The sequence below is a fragment of the Mercenaria mercenaria genome, chromosome 5 (genome assembly GCF_021730395.1).
Source record: "Mercenaria mercenaria strain notata chromosome 5, MADL_Memer_1, whole genome shotgun sequence".
NCBI classification, from domain to species: Eukaryota; Metazoa; Mollusca; class Bivalvia; order Venerida; family Veneridae; genus Mercenaria; species Mercenaria mercenaria.
In genome coordinates this window covers 41,541,990-41,568,138 of record NC_069365.1, presented here as the reverse complement: position 1 = coordinate 41,568,138, position 26,149 = coordinate 41,541,990, and the positions used below count along the sequence as shown (strand labels likewise).

At 35.1% G+C, this 26,149-nt stretch overlaps 2 protein-coding genes across 2 annotated transcripts; both read right to left on the bottom strand.

Moving 5' to 3' along the window:
• Positions 1 to 1,729: 1,729 nt before the first annotated feature.
• Positions 1,730 to 11,396, bottom strand: LOC123558924 (calmodulin-like). Its single transcript, XM_053543316.1, has 6 exons — positions 11,245 to 11,396; positions 9,560 to 9,644; positions 5,507 to 5,632; positions 4,330 to 4,449; positions 3,224 to 3,352; positions 1,730 to 2,887 (listed from the first exon to the last, which is right to left on the bottom strand). The coding sequence occupies exons 1-6, from the start codon at positions 11,245 to 11,247 to the stop codon at positions 2,814 to 2,816; spliced, it is 537 nt and encodes a 178-aa protein (XP_053399291.1). The 5' UTR covers positions 11,248 to 11,396; the 3' UTR covers positions 1,730 to 2,813.
• Positions 11,397 to 13,011: 1,615 nt separating this feature from the next.
• On the bottom strand, positions 13,012 to 25,927 carry LOC123557005 (heat shock 70 kDa protein 12A-like). The gene is made up of 8 exons (XM_045348171.2): positions 25,759 to 25,927; positions 24,678 to 24,697; positions 23,725 to 24,048; positions 19,724 to 19,948; positions 18,971 to 19,133; positions 17,358 to 17,492; positions 16,674 to 16,895; positions 13,012 to 15,644 (listed from the first exon to the last, which is right to left on the bottom strand). The coding sequence occupies exons 2-8, from the start codon at positions 24,678 to 24,680 to the stop codon at positions 14,947 to 14,949; spliced, it is 1,770 nt and encodes a 589-aa protein (XP_045204106.2). The 5' UTR covers positions 24,681 to 24,697; positions 25,759 to 25,927; the 3' UTR covers positions 13,012 to 14,946.
• Positions 25,928 to 26,149: the final 222 nt, after the last annotated feature.

Here is a 26,149-nt window from a genome sequence, read left to right as displayed (position 1 = left end):
TAAAGTTTTCTAGTTTGGCGTTTCATCGTCCTGTTGTTGTCTTATCCCTCCCCCCATCTGAAGGCTCCATTTCGGCGGGAGAAATCGGTATTTTTTTATCGTAGAGCATGTTTCGTTCCGTCATTGTTGCCACACAACGCCAAAAAGGGGAAATATCGACAGAGCAACGGGCCAAAAGGATGTCAGGTAGCGAAGGTGACTGATCGAGGATCCTCGTGGTATATACACATGTTTCAAACTGATTTTTTTAATCATCCTTACGTTAAACATAGAACAAGAAACCACGGCATCAAGGGTTGCCACAACCAATTTGAAACTTGTCAGTAGGTATACGTACAATTACTACCATTCAAGATGAAATTTCAAGCCTAGCTATTGTTTTGGCAAAATTTCGGAAAGAGGAAAATGAGTAGTTTGTATCTGGATTCGAACCAGTAAAACACAGTACTTATTAGGGAAATGAAACTAGCACGTGCGTGCAACTTATGCCCCATTAGGGTATTTGATAATCGCCACTGCTATTGTGTCATGGAAACACTCGTTTAACGTTGCGTAAGAAACGCTTGCATAAGTTTTCATTCCTTGAACAAGGAACAAAAGAACGCTTCTGTACGATGGAATCATGTTTTTTTAAGAACTACCAAGAATATTAAGAACGAGTCGTGGATATCATTGCGGTTACTAGGGCGATCTGATCATTTAATTTTTGCTGGCCTTTTCTTACCTTGATACTTCAAAATTTTACGTCAACCTTTACACAAAGCAAAGTAATTATTTTCCCGACGGGCAGATACAATAGGCATATAAGAATCGTTTCTGGAACAGCTTCCCTACCTGAAATCTTGACATCTTCAGTCGGAGATGGGTGGGCACAAGCATATCTGTTTACTTAAATATGTTAGTCCTAAATCCAGTTATAACAAATTACTGATCTCCTGGTATCGTTTCTTTTATTACAATAGTCTTATAATAGTTCTTTTATCCACTCTTCATCAAACAGCTCATCATTACTAGTACCTTGCTATATCCTACGTAGGACTTAGTATCTCATACGTAGGACTTAGTATCTCATACGTAGGACTTAGTACCTCATACGTAGGACTTAGTACCTCCTACGTAGGACTTAGTATCTCCTACGTAGGACTTAGTATCTCATACGTAGGACTTAGTATCTCATACGTAGGACTTAGTATCTCATACCTAGGACTTAGTACCTCATACGTAGGACTTAGTACCTCATACGTAGGACTTAGTATCTCCTACGTAGGACTTAGTACCTCATACGTAGGACTTAGTATCTCCTACGTAGGACTTAGTACCTCATACGTAGGACTTAGTATCTCATACGTAGGACTTAGTATCTCATACGTAGGACTTAGTATCTCCTTCATAGGAGATATCAAGTACTACGTAGGGGTAAGTGTCTCCTACGTAGGGCATAGTATCTCCTACGTAGGAGTTAGTATCCTATGAGATACTATGTCCTACGTAGGAGATACTAAGTCCTACGTAGGAGATACTAAGTCATATGTTTGAGATACTAAGTCGTATGTAGGACTTTAAATCTCTCTGTTTGCTCTAAGCCGCTGCCATACTATTGCTATATTGCGAAGCTGAATTAGATATATAATGATGGAGTGCGTCATAAGCAGAATGGCACCTGGGTAGAACTACAAACCTTCTTTGCATGCTTGAGCACGTACGAACATTCTAGAAATCAAGACTTGCATAGAGAAATATATAACGTATGAAACTTTATTGCCAAAATGCGTTCGAAGTAATAACGTGTTTTTATCTAAACGGTTTATATATGATTATGTAGGTATATGAAAATATGATATTGATGCATAAACGATAAAATAAAATGGTTTATCTAAAACTGACAAGTCAAATAACACAAGATTGTACAGCTTGTTTGAACCGATCTATTTCTACTGTCTTTCTTGTTGTAAGGTAAATATATCACATTGCAAAAATGTCTTATAACTCAACGTTATATATACTTTATCTCGGTAGAACAATCATACAACAAAAATGTCATGTAGTTAATATGAAACAACAAAATATAACTTATACAAGATTTTTTGTAAGGGGAGGTTCAACATTTTTTATTTATTTACATTGTACTGTTTTGCATTCGACTAAACATACAGATGTCTCGTAAATAAATCAAATTCATAGTTGCTTACACTTTTTACGTCAGTTTGGAATAGCACCGTACTTTCAATACCTTTAACAGACTAAGATAAACTGGACAGTCCAAGAACCGCCGGAAGATAATTTATGTGGTCAGCAAATGGGTATTATCATTTGTAAGAGCTTAAAATTAAACACACATTTATCACATATAAATTGTTTTCATGTGTATCAAAAAGTAAACAAATATCGCCATTTCATATACAAACAACACTTTTCTAACACAAGCATCAACAAACAGTAAAATACGTCCAATCCCCCCTCTCCCCATTTACTTGATGTTAAAAAATAGAAACAACCTGTACTGAAAGTGAAAGAATGCATGCTTTAATAGCAGAATGATAGCGAAATATGTACTTCATTGAATCGAAACATGCATGATTATGAGAATAGATTCAAAAAGAGTGAATATTGTTGAAAGCTTCCAGCTGGACATGCGCACATTCAAAAGTTCATTACATTTTTGTCAAAAATATTGCACGTGAGTATCTGAATAATATGAGCGTTTGCTGTAGTTATTTCTTCTTGGTGAATAGTGTTATTTCGTTTATGTTGTTTTTTTTGTTGTTGTTGTTGTTGTTGTTCTTGTTGTTTTTGAATTTGGTTCCTTCTCCTGTTTACACATTTTCTATCGCCTGGCTCTCTTCGCCTTCGTGACCCTTAGGTATATTGTACATCAAGTCTGCCATTTCTAAAATTCACGAGTTTATGAATATTAAAAAAACTATTTGAAAATTATAAGTATTGGTTGTTTTGTTTTGGGGCTGTAATACGTTTACGTTTTGCCACAAAACGCGCAAATATGAAAAGGTGTTATAACAGCACGTGAGCGCGAGAATCTCTCTGTTTTCTCTCCTGCTAAAACACCCCCGAAAAGTGACAATAACAGCAGTTTTATGCTAGAATAAACTAAACATGCATTATTTCCGTTATTGGTTCTAACACCAACATTTTATGCCAGATCTGTATACATATCTGATACAACTGAACAATTGAACAACATTGCCTTCCCTTTAAATAATGTTACCTGTAACATTAAAGTAACCGTCGGCATTGGCGTCACATTCATCCAAAAGGGCTTCTGCATCTTCATCGCTCATTGGATAAGAGCCCCGCTGTGTAAGGATTGTCTTCAAAGTATCTCTGCTCAACAAACCTGAAACAGACAGACAAAAAGTCATATGACATAAATATAGATATGAAAAGCAATTCAACCTTTAGACTGCTAAATTTCTTAAAATGGACTGGTCCATCATTTAATTTGAACAGTACCATTTATTGTTTGAAGGGGTGTTCAGTAAAAATTTAATGACTGAACAGCGAAGACCATGATCAGCCTGCACGGACGTGTCTTGGTCATAAAGGTAGTATCACTTGCCGCCGGCAGGCTAAAGGTTAAAACAGCCTTCTCAGCTCAACGGAACACAAACTTTCTGCTATATACATGTATAATGTAGAAAAAGGTGCCATTTTGATTTATCTGTATCTATAAATGATTTAAGATCCGATTAACAATCTATGGGTGTAGGTCTAGTTATGCAGCTGGTCATCATGAGTTTATCAAAACGGTTAGATAATTTAAAATAGTCCTTTATATTCAATTTAGTAACCGGCCGGCATAGAAAAACATGGGAAGTGAGACAGACATAATTCTTCAGTCACATCAAATGGCAATATGTTAAGATATCGTTGCTACAGAAATTTGGTTGATTTCATAGTGTTTTGTTGGTTATAATTCTTTCAACTAAAGTCAGGAAATTTCAGTAGGTGCTTCCCGTGACTAAGTGGTCAAGGTCGCTGACTTCAAGTTACCTGCCTCTCACCGTTTTAGGTTCGTAGCCTCGCTGGATTTAATATGATTGTTCAAGTGAGTAAGCCATTCAGTTGTCTCACAGAAGTTCGGCGACCTATGGCTTTAACTATGGCGATGTTACTTTAAATCTAAGAGACAGAACACCTAGATCTCAGTGAAATAATGGAGCTGTGTCCTAAACTGGATAGAACATTCTTTACATCCTTTATATACTGTGAATCCATCAGTAATTTCCTGTAAATGATATTTTATATCTATGAAACTTAAAGATAAATAAACGACAATAAATACAGCAAACGCGTTTGCTTTGCTGCTGTTACCTGACCCATCCTCGTCAAACTCGCGTAGACAGTCTTCACATCGTTTTCGGAAGTCGATATTTCCTATTCTTTCTCGAATGTACAAAGCAAACTCCTCTTCTGTCAAAGATTCTGGATCGTCTAAAGATGAATGAATGATATATGACCTTCTTGTAAGTATTTCATTTCCTTTAGGCATAAAATATGGATGTGCTACTTTTAGAATAGAGTTATATCATAAGAATCTAGGCTCGAGGATAATTGTTTTGGCGCTAACGAGGCTATGTCGAGTTACCGCGAAACAGTTACCCGAGATATTTCCATTCGCGCCTTCAACTAGTGACATATTCTTTTTCTTGCATGACGCATTCTTCAATTGATAGAAGAAACAAAAAAGAACTTAAGCACTATCTTATTATAGTAGCATATGAATTTACACATTCATTCATAAATTTAAGCGCGTGAATCATCTTACACGCTGGTGTGTGAGATGAGATTTTAAAATCACGAGAACATTCTGTCTGGCATGCAAGAACATCTATTCAGTTCCGGTGACAAAAGTTAGATCAGTCTCCTTATCAAATCTTTGGTTGTTCAATCGAATACTTCCCTACCAAGTGTTTTCAAAAATGTATCACCTTGATGGTGCAGTATTTAAAAACTGAATGTTGTTCTATGGAAATTTCAAAAGCGGTAACTCTCATTTAAGCAACATTTTATGTGACAGTTTTTACTTTTCAAATACATGTACATTGTGCTCTGCTACAGATTCATTAAAGGGGCAAATCGGTTCCTTACATAGAGTTAGATCCCTGTTAGAAGTGCAAATTTATTGTCTCTTATAAATCTTTGTATTTTTTGTATTTTTATTCAAAAGGCTGTGTCTTTCAATTTCAATAAAATTTCTAATTTTATATTTCCATGGCGTTTCAAATATCTTATTCAAAAGGCACGTTTTAAAATTGTAGGCAGTTTCGGAATTCATGCGAGGTAATAATACAAATGAACTTCAGCTTAACATATAACTGACAATGCAAATCTGTGAGAAATTAACTCCATTTGTTCTTATGTTAATCAAATTGTAAATACACTAGAAAAACCTTAATCCTGGATGGGCAACCAGGACAGAAAAATCCAAACTTTAAAAATACCTTCAGTGTAGATATTCAGTTGAGGTATGGTTAAACTAAAAAGTTACCGTCAATGTGGTAGGTGCCTGTTAGTTCCTCATCCGTTAGATCTATACCCAGTAGACAAAGAGCATTACCCAACTCAGTCATGCTCAGTTTACCAGAACCATCCGTGTCAAAAGAGGTGAAAATCTCTGTTTACAAATAAAGTAGAAAGATGATTCAAATAAATGTACACAACTTCTTTACAGGCCAAGGGCAAAAATTTTCAGCGGGTCGTTCTATTACACATACTACACAGTACATTTGGTTTGTAAAAAAAAAATGAAAAAGATATTATAGATGTAGTATTGAAAAATCAAGATGTTAGGTTTTTGAATCGGTGGTCAAATTTAAGAAAATTACAAAAAGAATACGTAGTATGGCCTGTCTCGACTATGTATAACTTTACAATATTCACATGATATTCTTATTTTGTTTAATTTATACGCAATGGGGATTTTTCTCATTTCCTTGTCTAAGATGTCTGCGAGTTTTATGCTTTGTGGTACCTAGCGCAAGGGCTAAAAGATTTTATTGCTACATTAAATGCCTGCTACTAAGTTTTGTACATTTGCTTACCTGTGTAATGTTAGCTTTATTTACATGATGTGATCTGTCATATTATCATTGTGTTTTATTTGATATTATTATTGATGCTTTGTGCAAGGGCCATAAATGGCTTATTACAAATAAAGACATTATCTATCATACCTGGATACCAAGGACAAAAATCTGTAGTCTGAGCTGACCATTCAACATATCACAACTTACTTTTTTGATTAATATGACTTTTAAGCATAACTGATAGGCAATTAAGTAAAACAACCAGATAGTGTGCCTAGCTCCTGGAACCACGTGTTTTCCGCAGATCTCCACATATAAGCGCTAAGAACAATAATAGGTTTACCAGAATTGTTGCGAGTACTCGTGCACATCAGGAAAAATACTTGCCGAGGTAACAAAATGTTAGCTCTCTGTCAAAACGAGATTATTATTGTTTTGCTTGCTTGCGATCTAAAATTCCAAAGGATTTTCTTATACAACTGTAGGTTTTATTTTCCATTGCTAACATAATGTCTACAAGATTTCTATATTTTAATAATAAAGTATGTCCAACTTATAAAATATCTCCAAAAATGTTTTCGTAGAGTTTATTGATAATCGGTGACGTCTATTATCAATTATAGTAAGATGTGTTTTTGGGGTAGTTCTGTAAAACTTGATACTGGTTAACTTTGAAGAAGACTTACAAAGGCACTTATAGCAAACATGAATGATATATTCATAACAAATGTCAACAACATAGCATTCCGGAAGTCACTTTACTTATTTTCCATAAAATATGCATGACACAAGCAATGTTTCACTACATTATGATGAACAGATAAATGCCAACAAATTGGATATATCTACCATAAATTTACTTTCTTTTATAATATTTGCAGTGTGCAATGTGGACATTTCTTTTTATAAGTCATAAATTGAACAGCAATGTATTCCGTGATACCTATGTTTGTTTTAAGTAAGTGTATACCTATATGATATGTGATTCACTGATGAGACCCAGATAAAGACTAACTACATGTATGTTGAAAAAGTAGTTATACACTCATTGTCAGTTAATTGGTCAGAATTTTTTTTCTTTTTCAGAATTTGCATAAAGGAATAAACTCCAACTATTTTAGAAATTCTGCAATGTATATATAATCAAACCTGTGCTACACATCACCTCTGGATGAATGCTAATACTTTAAAGCCTGCTTATTAAGGTCACTATTTCACCTTCTCTTTTAACCATAAAAAAGTACTTTTGTTGAGAGACCACTTGTCAACAAAGGCAGCATTTTTATTTTCTTTAGAGTGAACTTTACAGACAGATTTGGCTGTACAATTTTATTAGTAATTGAGATTTTCGAATTTGGTTTAATGTTATTAAATGTCATTGCATTCAAGACAGGTAGTGTAATTTTACATTTTTAGCCAATGAAAAGAGTGTAAGTTGATGACTGCATAATAAAGAATCAGAACAAAAAATACCATAACTATATCATTTAGAAGAAAAGTTACAGTTTGTTGATCTTACAACCAAAGTGATGCCGAGCATAGAATATTCGAAATGATTTATTAAGGCAATTTGGCAAGAAAATGGCCATTAGACGGAACACTTTTATTATTGCTTCTGCCGTATTTTGCCCCATCAGGAAAAATTTGAGACCCATATATCTATGTTTTTTTTTGTTGGTTTTTTTTTTTTTTTTTTTTTTTTTTTGTTGTTGTTGTTGTTTTTAATAGTTGAACTACGTATATGAAAGAATTGTTTCATCTAATGTGAACGTTACCTGAATTAGTGTCTTTAAATTTGAATGGACACTGTTCCCTCAGCTCAAGGGGTAATGCTATTGTTAGATATATTAAACGTTAAATTTACTTGCATTAACGAAATTGAAGATATGTAAAAGAGAACTAGATATTTGCAAATTTAGTAATTTACGTTACTCCTTATTGGTTTTACTTGTATCTAAATAAAATTAATTCCTGTACGAGATGCTTTAATTGTTAACAAATGTAATAATAAGGTATTAGGTATGTCGTTGTACGTACTTGAAACAGATACTATAATGTTTGTTTGTTTGTTTGTTTTGGGTTTAACGCCGTTTTTCAACAGTATTTCAGTCATGTAACGTCGGGCAGTTAACCTAACCAGTGTTCCTGGGTTCTGTACCAGTACAAACCTGTTCTCCGCAAGTAACTGCCAACTTCCCCACATGAATTATCAGAGGTGGAGGACTAATAATGTAGCTATCGAGCTTTGTAATGCAGTTAACGTATTGTAAGTAAACCGAAGTAACGTAAATAACATATGAGCCGTGCCATGGGAAAACCAACATAGTGGGTGTGCGACCAGCATGGATCCAGACCAGCCTGCGCATCCGCGCAGTCTGGTCAGGATCCATGCTGTTCGCTTTTAAAGCCTATTGGAATTGGAGAAACTGTTAGCGAACAGCATGGATCCTGACCAGACTGCGCGGATGCGCAGGCTGGTCTGGATCCATGCTGGTCGCAAAGCCACTATGTTGGTTTTCTCATGGCACGGCTCATATTTGTACGTATGTCCTCAAAATACCTTAGCACTTGATGAAAGTATCTCGTGTACTGATATTTTTTTAATGTTCATTAAGTGTTCGAAAAGCAAAATATGACTTTATTACGAAAATATACTGATTTCATTTTTCTTGCAAAGACAATACGTTACTCAAAACATTAGTAGTGTCTGTATGTCTGCTTCCACAGTAGTAATTGTTGTTTTTCAGCTTTGCTTAGCAGACTAAATATCAAGGTTTGTCCACATGGACTTTGCCATAGAAACAAAATTTTATTGACGAAGCAACTATCAAATGTTGGCTCGCTGTGAAAATTACCAAAGTTCTGATATTCCATCTTTTCTGAAAAAAATATTACGCAGCTAATCACCAATCAATCATCAATTAACAGTTAAAGTTCTACTAAGTTTATGAAAAATTCAGGCAAAATGTACCTGGTATGTATAACAGAATTCTGTTTTAGGGCACCTAAAGAAATTGACCGCAAGACTACTGACGTTCCATCAATATTTGGTAATATCTTTCATGTTACCAATAGTACGTGTGTCAAATTTCTTGAACGTGTAGGAATATATATGTGTCAGATTTTCAACAAACGCCTTTTTACGAAATCAAGCCAGTTCTAAAATGTCACAATACAAATACAATTCACATTGATATATAAAACTTACAAATAAATGAATTTCTTCATAAGGCAGAAAATCATGGCAAAAAGAAAATTACTTTTTATCTTAAGAAACAAATTTCAATTTGGTTTGATATTTGACAATATTACAGTGTAAGTATTAATTTCGATTTTTACTTAGTTCAAAAGTCCCTTCCAGAACTGTCAGAATATAATAATTGACTGTTTTATCTGTTTCATGCATTACAGTGTTATGGACTAAAATTCACGATAGAGGGCGTGAAAGCACATAGTAATCATGAACCAAAAACAAGAAGCATTTCTGATATGAATTAAGCGGTGATCGGACTTACCATGAACCTGATCGTCCGATATCGTACTCTGAGTTTGTTCGTCTGCATTGACCTCACCCTGATATTGTTCGTCTGCGACCTCACTCTGGAATACAGAAATGTCTTACATTTAAATATTAATTAGTATTCTTACAGATCAGTGATATTGATTTTGCGTATGGTACATGATCCTAGATTGGTCTTTTAAAGTTCTGTAAACCATATTAATGCCATTAATTTGTAGAATGGTGACGTCACCTTAGGAACGTCATTCATGTTTCAGATGTTTCGCACATTCTTAAAATTGAATCGTTTAAAAAGAGAATGCATATGATTAAATGTATTTTGTGATTTACTTCAGAGTAAAACTAAAACTGTAACATATTGTAACAATTCTGATGATATCCCGTATTGGTTGCTTTATTTAAAGGCCACTGGTAATTAGTGTTGGCTACTCCTTAAATTAACACATTGTTAGTAATGTAACTGGGGGACAGTGCAAGATACAGAAGACGCTTCAATTCTAGAAGCTTCCATAACGTTCTATAACGAACCAGGTGCAAACACCTATCCATGAATTGGTATTATCTTCATCTGGAGAAGCTGTGCTCAAACTCACAACCCCTGGTTTCGTAGTGAGACAGTGTTACTCCTGGACCACTGCTTCTGCTTGTTTGTGTGTATGTTTATTTATAGTCGCCACTGGAAACGCATATAGGCCGCGCCATGAGAGAACCAACATAGTGCATTTGCGACCAGCATGGATCCAGACCGGCCTGCGCATCCGCGCAGTCTGGTCAGAATCCATGCTGTTCGCTAACGGTTTCTCTAATTGCAATAGGCTTTGAAAGCGAACAGCATGGATCCTGACCAGACTACGCGGATGCGCAGGCTGGTCTGGATCCATGCTGGTCGCAAACGCACTATGTTGGTTCTCTCATGGCGCGGCTCATATGGGCCACGCTTCCAGAAGATTGTCAGTAATTTTAGTTTGAGGATAGTGCCAAGAACAGAAAACGCTCCAACTGCAGTAGCTTTCCTATTTCTTTTGTGTGCCATGCAGCACCCATGCACGGATATCTTATCATAGTGTTAGTAATTGTATGAGTACTATACTTTACTCTTTATAGTGTGACATACTTAAAGAATTTTATATACAACAATGCTGTCTTATGATCAAAATATTACACTATAACAGTAGAGATTTTAATCGTTAACCATATAGGCGCGTTTTCTTTTAAAGTTCTACAGTCGATTATAGAAGCTCTAACCGTGTGTAATTTTGAATTGTTCTTTTCTGTTTGTTTAACGGTTATCATAACAAACCTATATTAAGCAGCAAGTCAAAGGAGTGACTGCTAGAGACAGATGGCTGCTTAAGTCGGGTGGAATTTAGAGCAACATATCACTTACTGCCGGGTTAAAAGCAGGTGACCGCTACGGCAGATTCAATTGCATTTTACATTTTTGACGAGTATCAACGTATTTCTTTTGTTGAAAAGAAAATGTACACTTGAAGTTTTTGGTAATATCAACCCTTTTAAAGAAAGACCGAAACGTTTAACAGAAAATTTAATCTGTCGTCAAAACATGGACTTCCGATAATTTTGTAAACTATGACATTTGTTTAGAAAACATGCAATAGCATTATTTGAAAATAACCATAGATGTGACCTAAAATCAGAACAAAAGAAAAAAAGTCTTACCATTTTTCCAGATGTTGAATATATCCAACGTTTACGGTTTTACTATCTCTTGTTGTCGATTTGTTTAAATATACACTTAAGACTTGCAAATTTTCAAGAGATCTGCGGTATCGTCTGTTCAAAATATCGATTCCATGTGACCGATCATAGACAAGCGCTTGATTGATTTATCATTGATTTAAGACACAGATTGTTGTAATGATCCGGGAGATACCATTGTTATATACATGTCTAATGGGATTTAACGTCTTCAACGGATAACAAGTAAATTCACAACTTTGACAGATTATATCAGCTTGTAATACTCTCAAACTTAAAACATACTCTAATATTTAAATATAAGTAGATGTTTTGGAATAAAGTAGAATATAAATACATCGATAAGGAACAGAAAGCACGAATAAATGTATCAAGTCTTATATGTTACACCATTATGATTAGTTGCAAAAGGAGCATTTTGTCAGTATATGGGTAAAACAAAACAGCCCATCCAGCTACTTCAAATTGTGTTATGGTTTATATAGCAAAAGCTTGAAACTGACATACCAATTTTTATTATGTATCCGATAGTACAACTTTACTTTATTAAACAATTTCTCCACAGACACGTGATTAGGCGTTTTCAGATGTAATATACAGGGTACTATTGCTGTATGTACTTTCACCGTAAGTTGTTTGAAGATCTCCTTTAACCCTTACCTTGCTAAGTTTCTAAAATGGAATGGTCCATCATTCAATTTGGACAGTATCATTCATTATTCGAAGGGGTGTTCAATGAAAATTTACTGACTGATAGCGAACAGTGCTGATCATGATCAGACTGCACGGATGTGCAGGCTGATCATGATCTACACTGGTCGCAAGGACAGAATCAATCCTGTCCAGTATGAGAAGGGTTAATACTCCATTATCAAGCCACCCAAGGAAATTGAAATGCCCTGTAAGAAATTCAATATTACCTTTTATTCATTGTCATTTACCGATAATAAATACCTACAGCTAAGTTATGTCCTTTTTGTACAAATAAAATTTAAGATTAATAAAGTAAACGCATTGAGATGAAAGGGGAAACTATAGCTTTTATGAAGTTCTCTAAGGTTCAAAATATATACCGTATATTAATACATAATTATAGTAATTACGTATAATTATATGGTAATGGTATACTGTATATTTTGATGTTATGGTATCAGTAAACAAACAAAAGAAGGCATGGTTCGATTAACATAAAATGCTGAGTAATATTTATCTATATATGATATTTATTCTATCTTTCAGATAGAATAATATAAAGTATAAATTAACAAAACGCTTGTTTGAATAAATAATTGCGTTTTTGAGTCTCGCATGACTCATACACTATCACTTGTAACCGAAAGAATTTATCAACTTATAATAGCGTTATACTAAGGTCACTATGCTGAAAGTATTACTGGAAGATTTTTTTAGCCTGTTTCACACATCAGAATATTTATGCTAAAGACGTAGGACACGAATATGAACTGAAGAAAGCTATCGTACTGTATCAATTTCTGTCATACAAAAATACGGAGAACCAAGTTGTAAAATTTGAAAATGTTCATGGAATAACAGTAGACGTAAATGTATGCAGATAGTTTTAGTTGGCGGAGAGGGTGCTCGAACTCGCGTTCGAAGACAAGCGTCTTACCAGAGTCAAAGATCGACATCTGCGTTCGTACAATCCCCGGCTAATCACCGGCAAAAGAAAAACGTCCACCGTAAAACTATATGCAAGAAAGAACAATATACAATTTAAATGCTCTTTATTCAGGATTACAAAATTTACAGACTTTAAAGTCGCATTTGTTTAAAAAAACAACAAAAAAAAACGATTTACAGGTAAAACACAACGAAAATTATTTTCTTTTTCACAAATACGACGTGACTTAACACAAAAAGTTACAGATAGTATTACATATTGGATTTATTTAAGGAGGAATTGCGAGGTTCTGTCGAGTACTTTATCTTTTGTTATTCAAAGAGTTTGATAAATTCAGTGTGGATAGACACAAGTTTCCTATTCATGTTTTATCACATGTTAGCTTTTTTCTGCTGAATGTTGAAGTTTTAACGTCAGTCTATAATTGAAACGACTTCGCGTCAAAATGTTATTTGAACTTATTTCACTTATGAAATTTTACCAAAATTATGTAGCGATTTTATTTTATTCCAGCAACACCAATAATTCTTGCAAAAAGGAGGATGGAGTTATGTTTCTTGCTGTATAGAGTCAGCTAGTGAACAAGTGTTTCAAGTTTTAAAACAATAGCTTGGATAGTTTAGGAGAAAAGCTGACCTAAACATAAAACTTAACCAGGCAACGCCGACGCAGACGCCGACGCCGACGCCGACCAAGTGATGACAATAACTCATCTTTTTTTCAAAAAGCAAGATGGAGTTATGTTTCTTGTTGTACAGAGTCAGCTATTGATGGTGAACAAGTGTTGCAAGTTTCAAAGCAATATCTTTGATAGTTTAGGAGAATAGTTAACCTAAACATAAAACTTAACCAAGAAATCTGATATTTTCTAAGTCCAAAAGAGGCCATAATTCTTGCAAAAAGCAGGATGGAGTTATGTTTCTTGCTCTACAGAGTCAGCAATTGATGGTGAACAAGTGTTGCAAGTTTTAAAGCAATAGCTTTGATAGTTTAGGAGAAAAGCTGACCTAAAACTAAACCAGGCAACGCCGACGCCGACGCCGATCGAGTGATGACAATAACCTATCCTTTTTTCCAAAAAACAGATGAGCTAATCAAATGCGAAAAATAAAACCAAACCAGAACATAAATGGTAACCAAACATGATTCTACATTAACTCGACCATCTAAACACCTTGTCGCAATAATATTGAATGAATGGTTGCAATGACATAAACAAGTACAAAAAGGGTCACCGATGTTTTTTAAATGTAAGTAAGAAGTGAGGGTAATGGAACTTGCCTCTCTTGTGAAGCTAAATACAGTTTACATACAATAAGGATCAACGATGTTGTTCAAATGTAAGTAATGCTTGACCTCAAAATGCAGAGTCGAAAATGGAGACATAACGCAAAACATTTTATGGAACCTTGGATGCCAGCTTATACACAAAAACGTGTTGTTAAAAGCTAGTAAATCAAAAAAGGAGATAACTCTGTGAAAAAAATGCGAAAATAGTTATGAAACACGCGTCTACACGACAAATAAATGTGTAATGTTTTAATTCATTCTCTACAGTGGTTACTAAAATACCAACATACTTTAAAATTAACCAAACATTATTACGTCGAAAACGGTAATAACTTTGTGAAAAAGCTCAACAGAGTTATGGAACATGTGTATGCTGTTTTAATCAATTTCCACAAGTAGTTACTGAGATACCAGCTTACCTACCAAACATAACAGAAAATACGTAAGTCGAGAAACAGGCATACCTTTGCGAAAACACACAACAACAAAAACTTTGTATTACAAATCAGATTATTACTGAACTAGTGGGTAAAGTGTCGATCCATGTTTTCACCAGTGGTTACTAAGATACCAGCTTACATACAAAAACTGAACCAATAGGGACGCCGACGCTAACAAAATGATGAGTGCAGTAACTCTAAGTTTTCTTCGAATAGTCAAGCTAAATATTGATCGGTACTTGAACAGTTATATAAAAAGCAAAATATAAAGTATAATGTTAAAGTTAGTCATCAGCCTAGAAAATCAAGTTTCGTCGTTGTAACTTTGCCTGTATGAATCACTCTCGTTGTTGCTTCGATTTCTGTTCTACCAAACTTTAGGCTGACTTCCGCTTGTCTATCTTTCCCATGTCCCGGTACATCAACCTGCATTGTCCCTAGTGTAGTACAACCGCATTCGTCAATAAACATTGGGTCAGGTTTTACGGTGTAATGAAACACGACTGACATTCCATTCTGATCTGCTCGCACAACACTGTACGTATCCTTGAATTCTTCATCTATCTTAACCTTTTGTCCAGCTTTCACATAAACATTAAACACGTTTTCAACATCATATTCGTTATCTACATTCTTTATTTTCCTGCCCTCAGGATGATGCCCTTCCTTGTACTTTTGTGTACATTCCACTCCGTAAGTGAACTTACTTATTCGTTCAGCAATCACTTTTGGACAATGGCCATAAATCACTGCGCCTTTCAACACAGCTAGTCCCGCTTCATCTGGGACAATAACCTTTACACTTGGAAACTTCTTTTTCACAGTTTCTTGTAGCATTGGTGATTCAGAAAACCCTCCAACCATCACAATAGCCGCACAACCTTTTACAGATGGCTCTCTCATGAGGTTACCTACATGTTCTATAACACTGTCAACTGGCTCTTGGAAAAATATCTTGAATACTGAAGCATCACATCGCATTTTGTCGCCTAGAAATAGAAAGAAAGTGTGTATGTAGACAGAATTGTAGTTATAACATATGACTCCTCGTATAAATCACCGGTCCATAGTTTGTGCTATATATCGATCTATTGTTCAACACTTAAGCGTTGCTGGTCAAATCTTAAAGAAAAAAAATAAAATTTCTTCTAATGTCATATAACAAAACGCATCTTGAAAGGCTTGACTGTCAATTGTCAAAACTGTTGATTCTCCACCCTTCGGACAATAATTTTGACTATTGACCGGAGAGCAGTTCAGTAAGTGTATAGTGTGTAATACTAGGTTCAACACAAGACAGACCTGCAAACCTCTTTCAAATAGCTTGCAACGATTTGTAAAATGGTCTTTCGACTCATTTACCTCATAGTCAAAGTGGGACACCAGAAGGTATTTCAGATATATCAGAATGACATGTAAACAAAATGACTGGCTCTTAGCCACACTAAATCTAAGGGGCAAATGGCTACACAAAACATTTTCAGTAAGGATTATCAGAGTGAACTAACAGAAGCTAAAATATTAAAATGCAGTTTATCCTAGGCATCAAAGGAGGGGGGAGTGATGCAGAAACTAGGCTGTCATATAAACATTACTACTTGTTAATATCAACATGAATCCCCTACTGTTTAATCGCTTAGTAGATTTCGATTTTGATCAACGTTTATTGATTGGACTGATTTTCAATAAATATGTTTTGGCTGCTTGATGATTCAGGTAGCACAATTATTTCCCAGAATGCTTTCATAATAAAATCTGTAAGAAAAGATCCCATGGAAGCATAGAACGCAACTAAGCAACGTAACAGCAGACTCGGTTTGACTGAGTCTGTTCCCGAGATGCAATACCCCCAAGCATCGGCTTAAGCGGAATTCTATTATGGAAAAATAATAAATGTATCCCATGATCCAAAAGGACCAGCAGATATAACAACACTGAGACAAAGTACGGGGAGACCTTTTACAGCTGCCAAACGGCACTTATGAGACAGGTTCACCGCTCGCGAGTAAATTCCATACCTGTGATAGATAGCTGATCAGCAAAGCTTGTTTGGGGTATTGCTTCTTTAAGTGTTTCGTCTGTATATTGTTCAAACAATTCCATGAGAGAGATTGGCATTCGAATTGTTATTTTGCCATTTCTTGTCGGACCTATATCTCTCTTCTTGATCTCAAAGTCTCTAAATATTTCCAGATAGTCTTCCATATGTTTGTCTTGAAACTTTTTCACGACCGGTCCACCTGAAAATGAGAAGTAGCAGTAGTGGTTATCTGATAATGTTTAAAGTGATTATAAACATTTATAAAGCAGTTGGTCCACAGCTGTTCCTCTGATTGTACTGTTTCTACAATTGCATTTAACATCGTAAAAACCTTTTATAGATTTTGATCTTATGATATACCAGTCATTTAGACAAGCAAGTAATGGAAGTTGTATCTCTCTAAGCGTTTCTGTTATCCTACAAACGTAACAGTCTGAAAAACCACATAACTCCTTTTCACACAGCCTTTCAATTTCCATTTTATCAAGTTCATGTTTTATGTAGAACCCATTTGATTGCTTGGGTAAAATATTTCAACCACTGAGCAAAGTGGCGGCAAAATCCTATTGCAAATTGAAATTATTTTTTTTGTGCTTAACCGTGTTTCAGAATAGTTTCTTTCTTTCTGGTAATAAAGTGTTGCAGTCACAAAATGTCTTACCAACAAGTTTAATGATGAACTGTCTGAATGCTTCATCAACTTTAGTTCCTCCCCAAGCTCCACCACTGGCTTTATGAAGCTCCTTAAGTTTTCCATCTTCCATAACTTCATGTACAGTGATGTCCACTGTTCCACCTGGAGTGTACCAACTTTTATTTGATATTTAGCGATCAGTTATATATTTCTAGATGCGAACTTGAATATTGTAATAATTAAAAGAATAACTAAATGAAGTTATGACCGATGTAAAGCAAAATAAAGTTACGACCAATGTAAAGCCAAATGAAGTTATGACTAATGTAAAGTCACTAAGATATGATCAATGTAAAGTCAAATGAAGATATGACCGCTGAAAAGTCAAATGAAGTAATGACCGATGTAAAGTCAAATTATGTTTTGACAAGTGTAAAGCAAAATGAAGATATGACCAATGTAAAGTCAAACGAAAATATAACCAATATAAAGCCAAATGAAGAAACATGTATGACCAATGTAAAGTCCAACGAAGATGTGACTAATGTAAAACCAAATGAAGAAACATGTATGACCAATGTAAAGTCAAAGGAAGATATGACCAATATAAAGCCAAATGAAGAAACATGTATGACCAATGTAAAGTCAAACGAGGGATGACCAATGTAAAGCCAAATGAAGAAACATGTATGACCAATGTAAAGTCCAACGAAGATATGACCAATGTAAAGCCAAATGAAGAAACATGTATGACCAATGTAAAGTCCAACGAAGATATGACCAGTGTAAAGCCAAATGAAGAAACATATATGACCAATGTAAAGACAAACGAGGATATGACCAGTGTAAAGTCAAATGAAGAAACATGTATGACCAATGTAAAGTCAAACGAAGATATGACCAGTGTAAAGCCAAATGAAGAAACACGTATGACCAATGTAAAGTCAAACGAAGATATGACCAGTGTAAAGCCAAATGAAGAAACACGTATGACCAATGTAAAGTCAAACGAAGATATGACCATGTAAGCCAATGAAGAAACAGTATGACCAATGTAAAGTCAAACGAAGATATGACATGTAAAGCCAAATGAGAAACATGTATGACCATGTAAGTCAAACGAAGATATGACCAATATAAAGCCAAATGAAGAAACATGTATGACCAATGTAAAGTCAAACGAAGATATGACCAGTGTAAAGCCAAATGAAGAAACATGTATGACCAATGTAAAGTCAAATGAAGAAACATGTATGACCAATGTAAAGTCAAATGAAGATACAACCGATGAGGTTATGACCAATGTAAAGCCGAATGTAGTAAAGACAAATGTAACAATACTATTTTTTTCGGGTTTAAAGACACTATGTCACACATGTCAAATTGCGATCTAAAACAAAGCTAGATAAATTGAAAAAAGTTTTAAATTATGTATAAAAAAAAAGTTTTGATCAAAATGCTGATCTACCCTCTTTATTTTCATGACAGCTTCCGTATCGGTCAATATTGCCTTCTTTTTTTGTGAATATCACAATAAATCTGATGGCACAGGAGTTAACAATTACATACAAAATTTTATGAATTTCTGTTGCTTTCCTGTCAACTTATGTTGAAAGAGCAATAAGTTAAGGCACATTTACCTCCAGCATCTAAGACTAGATATTTTGTTCCAGCTTTGAACTTGGCCAGTGAGAATTTCATGGTTTTATCACCCACGTGTCTTTCAACCGGAAGATTACGACAATACAAAGAGGCTGCTTCCGGTTCTAGTGCTATTGTCAAGTTGTTTCCGGGAATACCTGCCTGTAAGTTACATGTTTTTGTGTGAAACAGAAGCTGAGGTATTAAAACTTTAATTTTGAAATTAAAACAAAAGTTTACTGTACTGTTTAAATTTTATCTAATAAATGGCTTTAAAACTACAATTTACTGCACGATATAAAACGGTCACGAAATTGATGATAATAATTTGAATATTTTATTGACATATGCACTGATTTCTTTCGTCTTATGGGAAAATACCATTGCCTTCAGGTTTGAGAACAAATGCGATGACTGTTTCAAGAGTATTTCAGCCATAAACAGGCATAAGTTCACACGACCAGTGTTTATAGATTCCTTCTTCACAAGAAACTAACATCTTCTCGACATAAAACAAGGTGTGGAGGAGGAAATGCTTTGTATTCAGTAAATCCATATGTAAATCATTAATGAACCTTCTATTTTAAATATGGAAATTTTTACGCTGTTCTTATTTAGACTATCTGGTTACGATTGGCAGACCACATAAATGTTATAAGGAATATAATACAAGCTTGGAGATATCATAATATCCAACTTTGGTGATATCGTAAATCCCACAGGATCTTTTGTACAGCGAATATCAAACTTACATTTTCGGCTGCCTCCCTCATAAACTGTTTAGCGGCATCATTCCAAATCGCCGGCACCGTCAGAACCCAATGTATATCCTCAATTTTTAGACCACCGTCGGATAGTCGTTGTTTAGACATAGATAAAAGGTCATCTTTGAGATACTGTATAGACAGGGAGAAGACAGTTTTAGCAGGAAGTTTCTTTTCCGTGGCATCGTCCAGCATAATATTCCTCTGTATGCCCTTCAATGATATGATAATACTGTAAGATTCTTTCACTGGTTTTAGGGGCGGATGGGAGTATCCGGCTTAAGGGCAACTGTACAGGCGGTAACAAGGCTCTGCCAGTTTTCCAAGCACCAGTAAAATCACCGGAAACCCCAGTCTGGTATACAAGAAATGGATTTTGTACAGCGAAAGTATTTTTCAGTTATTGTTTATTATCACTCAGAAATATGTGTTATATAACTGAATATTTTTTTATTAATGAACAGCTAATAAAATGATACAATACTGAAATACTGTTAATTTGGAAATACCATTTTCCTGGTTATGATGTAACGTATTAAAAATAATTTCACTAATATGTTATGATTCAGCTAAGATTCGGAAGTATTATATATGAATGTATGAATGATTCTATTTATCAAGCATGTTTTCAGCATAGTTATGAATTTTTTAACTCAATGATTTAAACATACTTTTCTTCCTGGTATGATATCACAAGCCAATCATTTAGTTTGTACAAAATTTATTTTAGGCTGATTGTGGAGCAAGTTCTACAACTTTTGTTAATCACTCTCGTCAACTCATTCCTGATGGAATCCATCGCCACGAGGGTATGAGAGAAGAGAAGGCAGTTTCCCTTTTAATGCTGAGCGTCAAGCAAGGGAGCTACTGGTACCATCTTTCACGTCTTTGGTATGACGCGGCCGGGAATCGAACCCACGACCTCCCGCACTCGAAGCGGACGCTCTTAATTATTTTAACATGCTTTTCTTACTGTTATTATATCATGCTTCAGGTCTATCAATAAGATAAGAAATAATGCATTAAAATGATATCTACTTATTTTGGTTGTGTCCAATGAAACAATGAGTCCCAGATTCAGATATTATAATATTATGCTCTATTGAAATATATTTTCACCTGGTATTAATGAATTGATGTATTATCACTATCTAGCCCAATGGTAACTACGGTGGCCCGTTAGGTCTATCGCGCTCTCGTAACGCGATTTGACGACAGTACGGTATAACGATGATGACTACACGACACGATGATGGCGATATGATAGTACGAAGGTGATGGAGCAAATACACATTGACGAGGATGTTAAGTAATATCCAGTCTTCGTCACTGTGTTATCGTAGCATCAATCCATCATATACTACGTCTTCGTTATCATTAGTTCGCTCCATTAACCGCGTGTCCACTCCATCATCATCGTACTGTCGTGTCATCACTATCGGGCCATCGTACTGTCGTGGCATTGCGTGTACCATTATGAAATGGGCCTAACGGAACACCGTGAGTGAGTTAATAATGTATACGCTAGATTGTTCAACGCTCAGAAGGAATTCACATCCGCATTGGTGTTAAATGATAAATTGACAGGAAAAAATATTAACAGTTTCGTAGAAATGTTTATTTATAGTGCGTAAGAAATTTACAATTTTACTCAAAAACGTTAATAATTTATAAATGTTTGGTGAAATCAAATATTGTCAAGTTAGTAAGATGATCGTACATTGCTCTCAGTCGACAAGCCACACAGAGAAAATCATGATTTGTATGAATAATTGTGATTTATATCAAGCTGAAATCATCATCATCATTATCATCATCATCATTATCCTCTCTGTCTTTGTCATCATCATTTATACATATAGCCTAATTAGTATAAGACTATAGAATATAACAACCCATGTACACATTTCGCATTTCAGTCTTCCCAGTGTCGTCTGCTATAGAGGAGCTGTACCGTTCTACCATAAAGTAGTTCCTCTAGAGTACTATAAAGTGTGATATATACTCACAGTGTTTCCTCTAGAGAGGCTGCACTGTTCTGTTATAAAGTATGATATATATACACACAGTGTTTCCTCTAGAGAGGTTGCACTGTTCTACTATTAAGTGTGACATATACACGCAGTGTTTCCTCTTGTTCTACTATAAAGTGTGACATATACATACAGTATTTCCTCTAGAGTGGCTGCACTGTTCTGTTATAAAGTGTGATATATACATACAGTGTTTCCTCTAGAGAGGCTGCACTGTTCTACTATAAAGTGTGACATATACATACAGTATTTCCTCTAGAGTGGCTGCACTGTTCTGTTATAAAGTGTGACATATACATACAGTGTTTCCTCTAAAGAGGCTGCATTGTTCTGTGATAAAGTGTGTTATATACAGATAGTGTTTCCTCTACAGAGGCTGCACTGTTCTATGATAAAGTGTGTGATATATACAAAGTGTTTCTTCTAGAGTGCTATAAAGTGTGTTATATATATACACTTAGTGTTTCCTCAAGAGAGGTTGTAATATTCTGCTATAAAATGTGATATATACACACAGTGTTCCTCTAGAGAGGCTGAACTGTTCTACTATAAAGTGTGATATATACACACAGTGTTCCTCTAGAGAGACTAAACTGTTCTACAATGAGGTGTAATATATGCACACTGTGTTTCCTCTAGAAAGACTGAACTGTTCTACTATCAAGTGTGATATATACACACTGTGTTTCCTTTAAAACGGCTCTTCTGTTCTACTATAAAGTGTGATATATACACACTGTGTTTCCTCCAGAAAGGCTGAACTGTTTTACTATAAATTGTGATATATACACACTGTGTTTTCTCTGAAAAGGCTGAACTGTTCTACTATAAAGTGTGATATATACACACTGTGCTTCCTCTAGAAAGGCTGAACTGTTTAATCATAAAGTGTGATATATACACACTGTGTTTCCTCTATAGAGACTGCACTGTCCTACTATAAAGTGTAATATATACACTGTACAGTGTTTCCTCTAGAAAGGCTGAACTGTTCTACTATAAAGTGTGATATATACACACTGTGTTTCCTCTATAGAGACTGCACTGTTCTACTATAAAGTGTGATATATACATACAGTGTTCCCTCAGGAGAGGCTGCACTGTCCTACTATAAAGTGTAATATATACACAGCAGTGTTTCCTCTAGAGAGGCTGCACTGTTCTACTATAAAGTGCGGCATATACACACAGTGTTTCCTCTGGAGAGGCTGCACTGTTCTACTATAAAGTGTAATATATACACTGTACAGTGTTTCCTCTAGAGAGGCTACACTGTTCTACTATAAAGTGTGATATATACACTGTACAGTGTTTCCTCTAGACAGGCTACACTGTTCTACTATAAAGTGTTATATATACACACAGTGTTTCCTCAGGAGAGTCTGCACTGTTCTACTATAAAGGGTAATATATACACTGTTCAGTGTTTCCTCTAGAGAGGCTGCACTGTTCTACTATAAAGTGTGACATATACACACAGTGTTTCCTCTAGAAAGGTTGCACTGTTCTACTATAAAGTGTGATATATACACGCAGAGTTTCCTCTTGTTCTACTATAAAGTGTAACATAAACATACACTATTTTGTTATAAAGTGTGATATACACACACACTGTTTTCTCAAGAAAGGTTGCACTGTTCTACTATAAAGTGTGACATATACATACAGTGTTTCCTCTAGAGAGGTTACACTGTTCTACTATAAAGTGGAATATATACACACAGTGTTTCCTCAAGAGGGGCTGCACTGTTCCACTATAAAGTGAAATACTGTATATATACTGTACAGTTTTTCCTCTAGGGAGGCTGCACTGTTCTGCTATAAAGTGTGATATATACACACAGTGTTTCCACTAGAGAGGCTGTACTGTTCTGCTAAAAGATGTGATATATACACACACAGTGTTTCCTCTAGATAGGCTGCACTGTTCTGCTATGAAGTGTAATATATACTCACAATTTTGCCAAACAGCATCATCTTGAACCGTCTAAAGAAGTACCAGTCTTTGTGTTTATTTTCTTCGGCAAGTTCGGCATACTTCGTTTCTGCGTCGTAGGCGAATGAATGAAGGGTCTTTCCATCCGGTTTGATCAAAACACATGTTGGACCCTTCGAAGAAACCAGTTGACCTCCGGTCCACTGTTTGGCTGATACCTTGATAGGGTCCGACTCGAACTCGTGCCTGAAGGAGAAAGCCCACCCAGAGAACGTGGTCCCGAAGTCGATTGCCGCAACAAGTATGGATGGCTGTGAATCCCCGCTGATTCTAGACTGTGAAAACTTGTATATAGGAAGAAAATGTAAGAACTTTTGTGTATTTTAAAGGTAAACTAATTTGAATATATGAACAGATAAGTTTTGCTTCTTTTTAGAAAACATTGCTCTTACAGTATTTAGCTGCGGATACAGCTGGGTAAACAAGTAACCTTGTACTAAAGTAAGAGACAGTATAATAAAAACTGTAAAAAGATATATTTGGTGCGAATAATTCTGTTTTCATCAGTTTTGTGAATTAGTCAGTTTAAATTAAATGCAATAAAATTAGTAAAGCGTAATAGTCAGTAAAAACTGAAAGCGATATATAGTACCGAAGTCGAGATAACGGTTTATGAAAAATACAACATATTTTTGCTGCCAGTCTACACACGTACCTAACTACCTGTGAAATTATTTGTGTGTCGGTGATTAATAATCGTAGCAGGAAGTTGGGGTCATGGTGTACCAAAGCCCTTTTTACCAAACCATATTTAGTATTGAGATCGGAAAACGTTGCTATGAAAATGTCACTGGTTAGTAATTTACTATCAATGTGCAATCTACTATTATACTCGAGTAAAGTTGGTAATATTAACAATTCATAATGTATCAATTTCGTATTGAAAATTAAATAGAATATTTTTCATACATACCATTTTGGTAAAATTCTGATCTGAAACATAAATGAATATAAACATTTAGTTTATACTCTTTATTTTAGCTCTACTGTGATTAAAGTTTTTAGCTGTCTGAACTACTTCCTAGTCCGCTTCCTGGAAAACCAGGAAACATATAAAAGAGTGTGATCTTGATGAGAGTTGAGCGAGCATTACTTTAACCCTTATCCTGCTAAATTTCTGTAATGGATTGGTCCATCATTCAATTGGGCAATACCATTTGTTATTCGAAGGGGTGTTTACTGAAAATTTACTGACTGAATAGCGAACAGTGCAGACCATGGTCAGACTGCACGGATGTGCAGTCTGATCTTGGTCTGTGCTGGTCGCAAAAGCAAAATCACGTGCCGCCAGCAGGCTAAAGGTTAACTAATAGATTACTGCTCCGCTTCAAGAAATAGCATTTTACGAATGGGGGCTGTATTTTTGAAGAAATTTCCGTATATATACATGATGTTCCCTCTCCAGTTGATGTCCACAGAGGCATTGGAGAGTATAGCGTTGAAGTTGAAGTCGTTATAACGGAAGAAGAAGAAATCCTAAATGAGGGAGCGATTCATCTCAAATGAGAAAGCATTTACGGGAAGAAAACAAATTTTAAAAATGAGAGCATATCTTAATGAAACAGCATTTATGGGAAGAAAGCAAGTCTTAAACAGGAAGTTAAATGTTTAATAATCATTTGTTTAATGACACATGTTATCAAAAGTTCAGTAACTATGCACATAAGTTTACCCACATTGTTTGTGTACCAAGTTTTTTCTTAAAAAAATAAATTTAAAACACACACACACACACACACACACACACACACACAGAGAGAGAGAGAGAGAGAGAGAGAGAGAGAGAGAGAGAGAGAGAGAGAAATAATGCAACCGGTTTTTGTTTTTGATTGTTGTTGTGGTAATATTATATTTTGATCGGATATCTGATTTATATTGATAATAGCAAAACGAAAGTAGAGCTAATATTCTAACGAAATTTCAATTAATGATAAATCAAACTAGTATGTTAAAATGTTTAAAAGTAATTTTACACGTCATGTAGATTCACTTACCCACTTCTATCCACCTTTTCCAAATCAATATTCAGATTTTTATCAATGTACTAATTCATAGAAATAACACAATATCCTTCTAAATTTTATCTGAAACGAGACAATTTACTTCCGTGTTTGATTTTGATTGCTTTATCGAAGCGCTGCGATAACGAGATCTTAAGTTAAAAGCTAATTATTTATTTTGATTAGTGTAGCGAACCTTAAATAATCAAGTTCAGTGACTATTGCAGTATTTGTTATAGGTGTTAACAATTTATTTTTTAGTTCATTTGAAAAGGAAATAAAATATATTAAACTGAAGTGTCGAAGCAGACGATACTTTCACTTTTAAAAGCAATTAACACATTACATATAAAGGAAATAATTATTGTTTCTTTAAATATCGTTC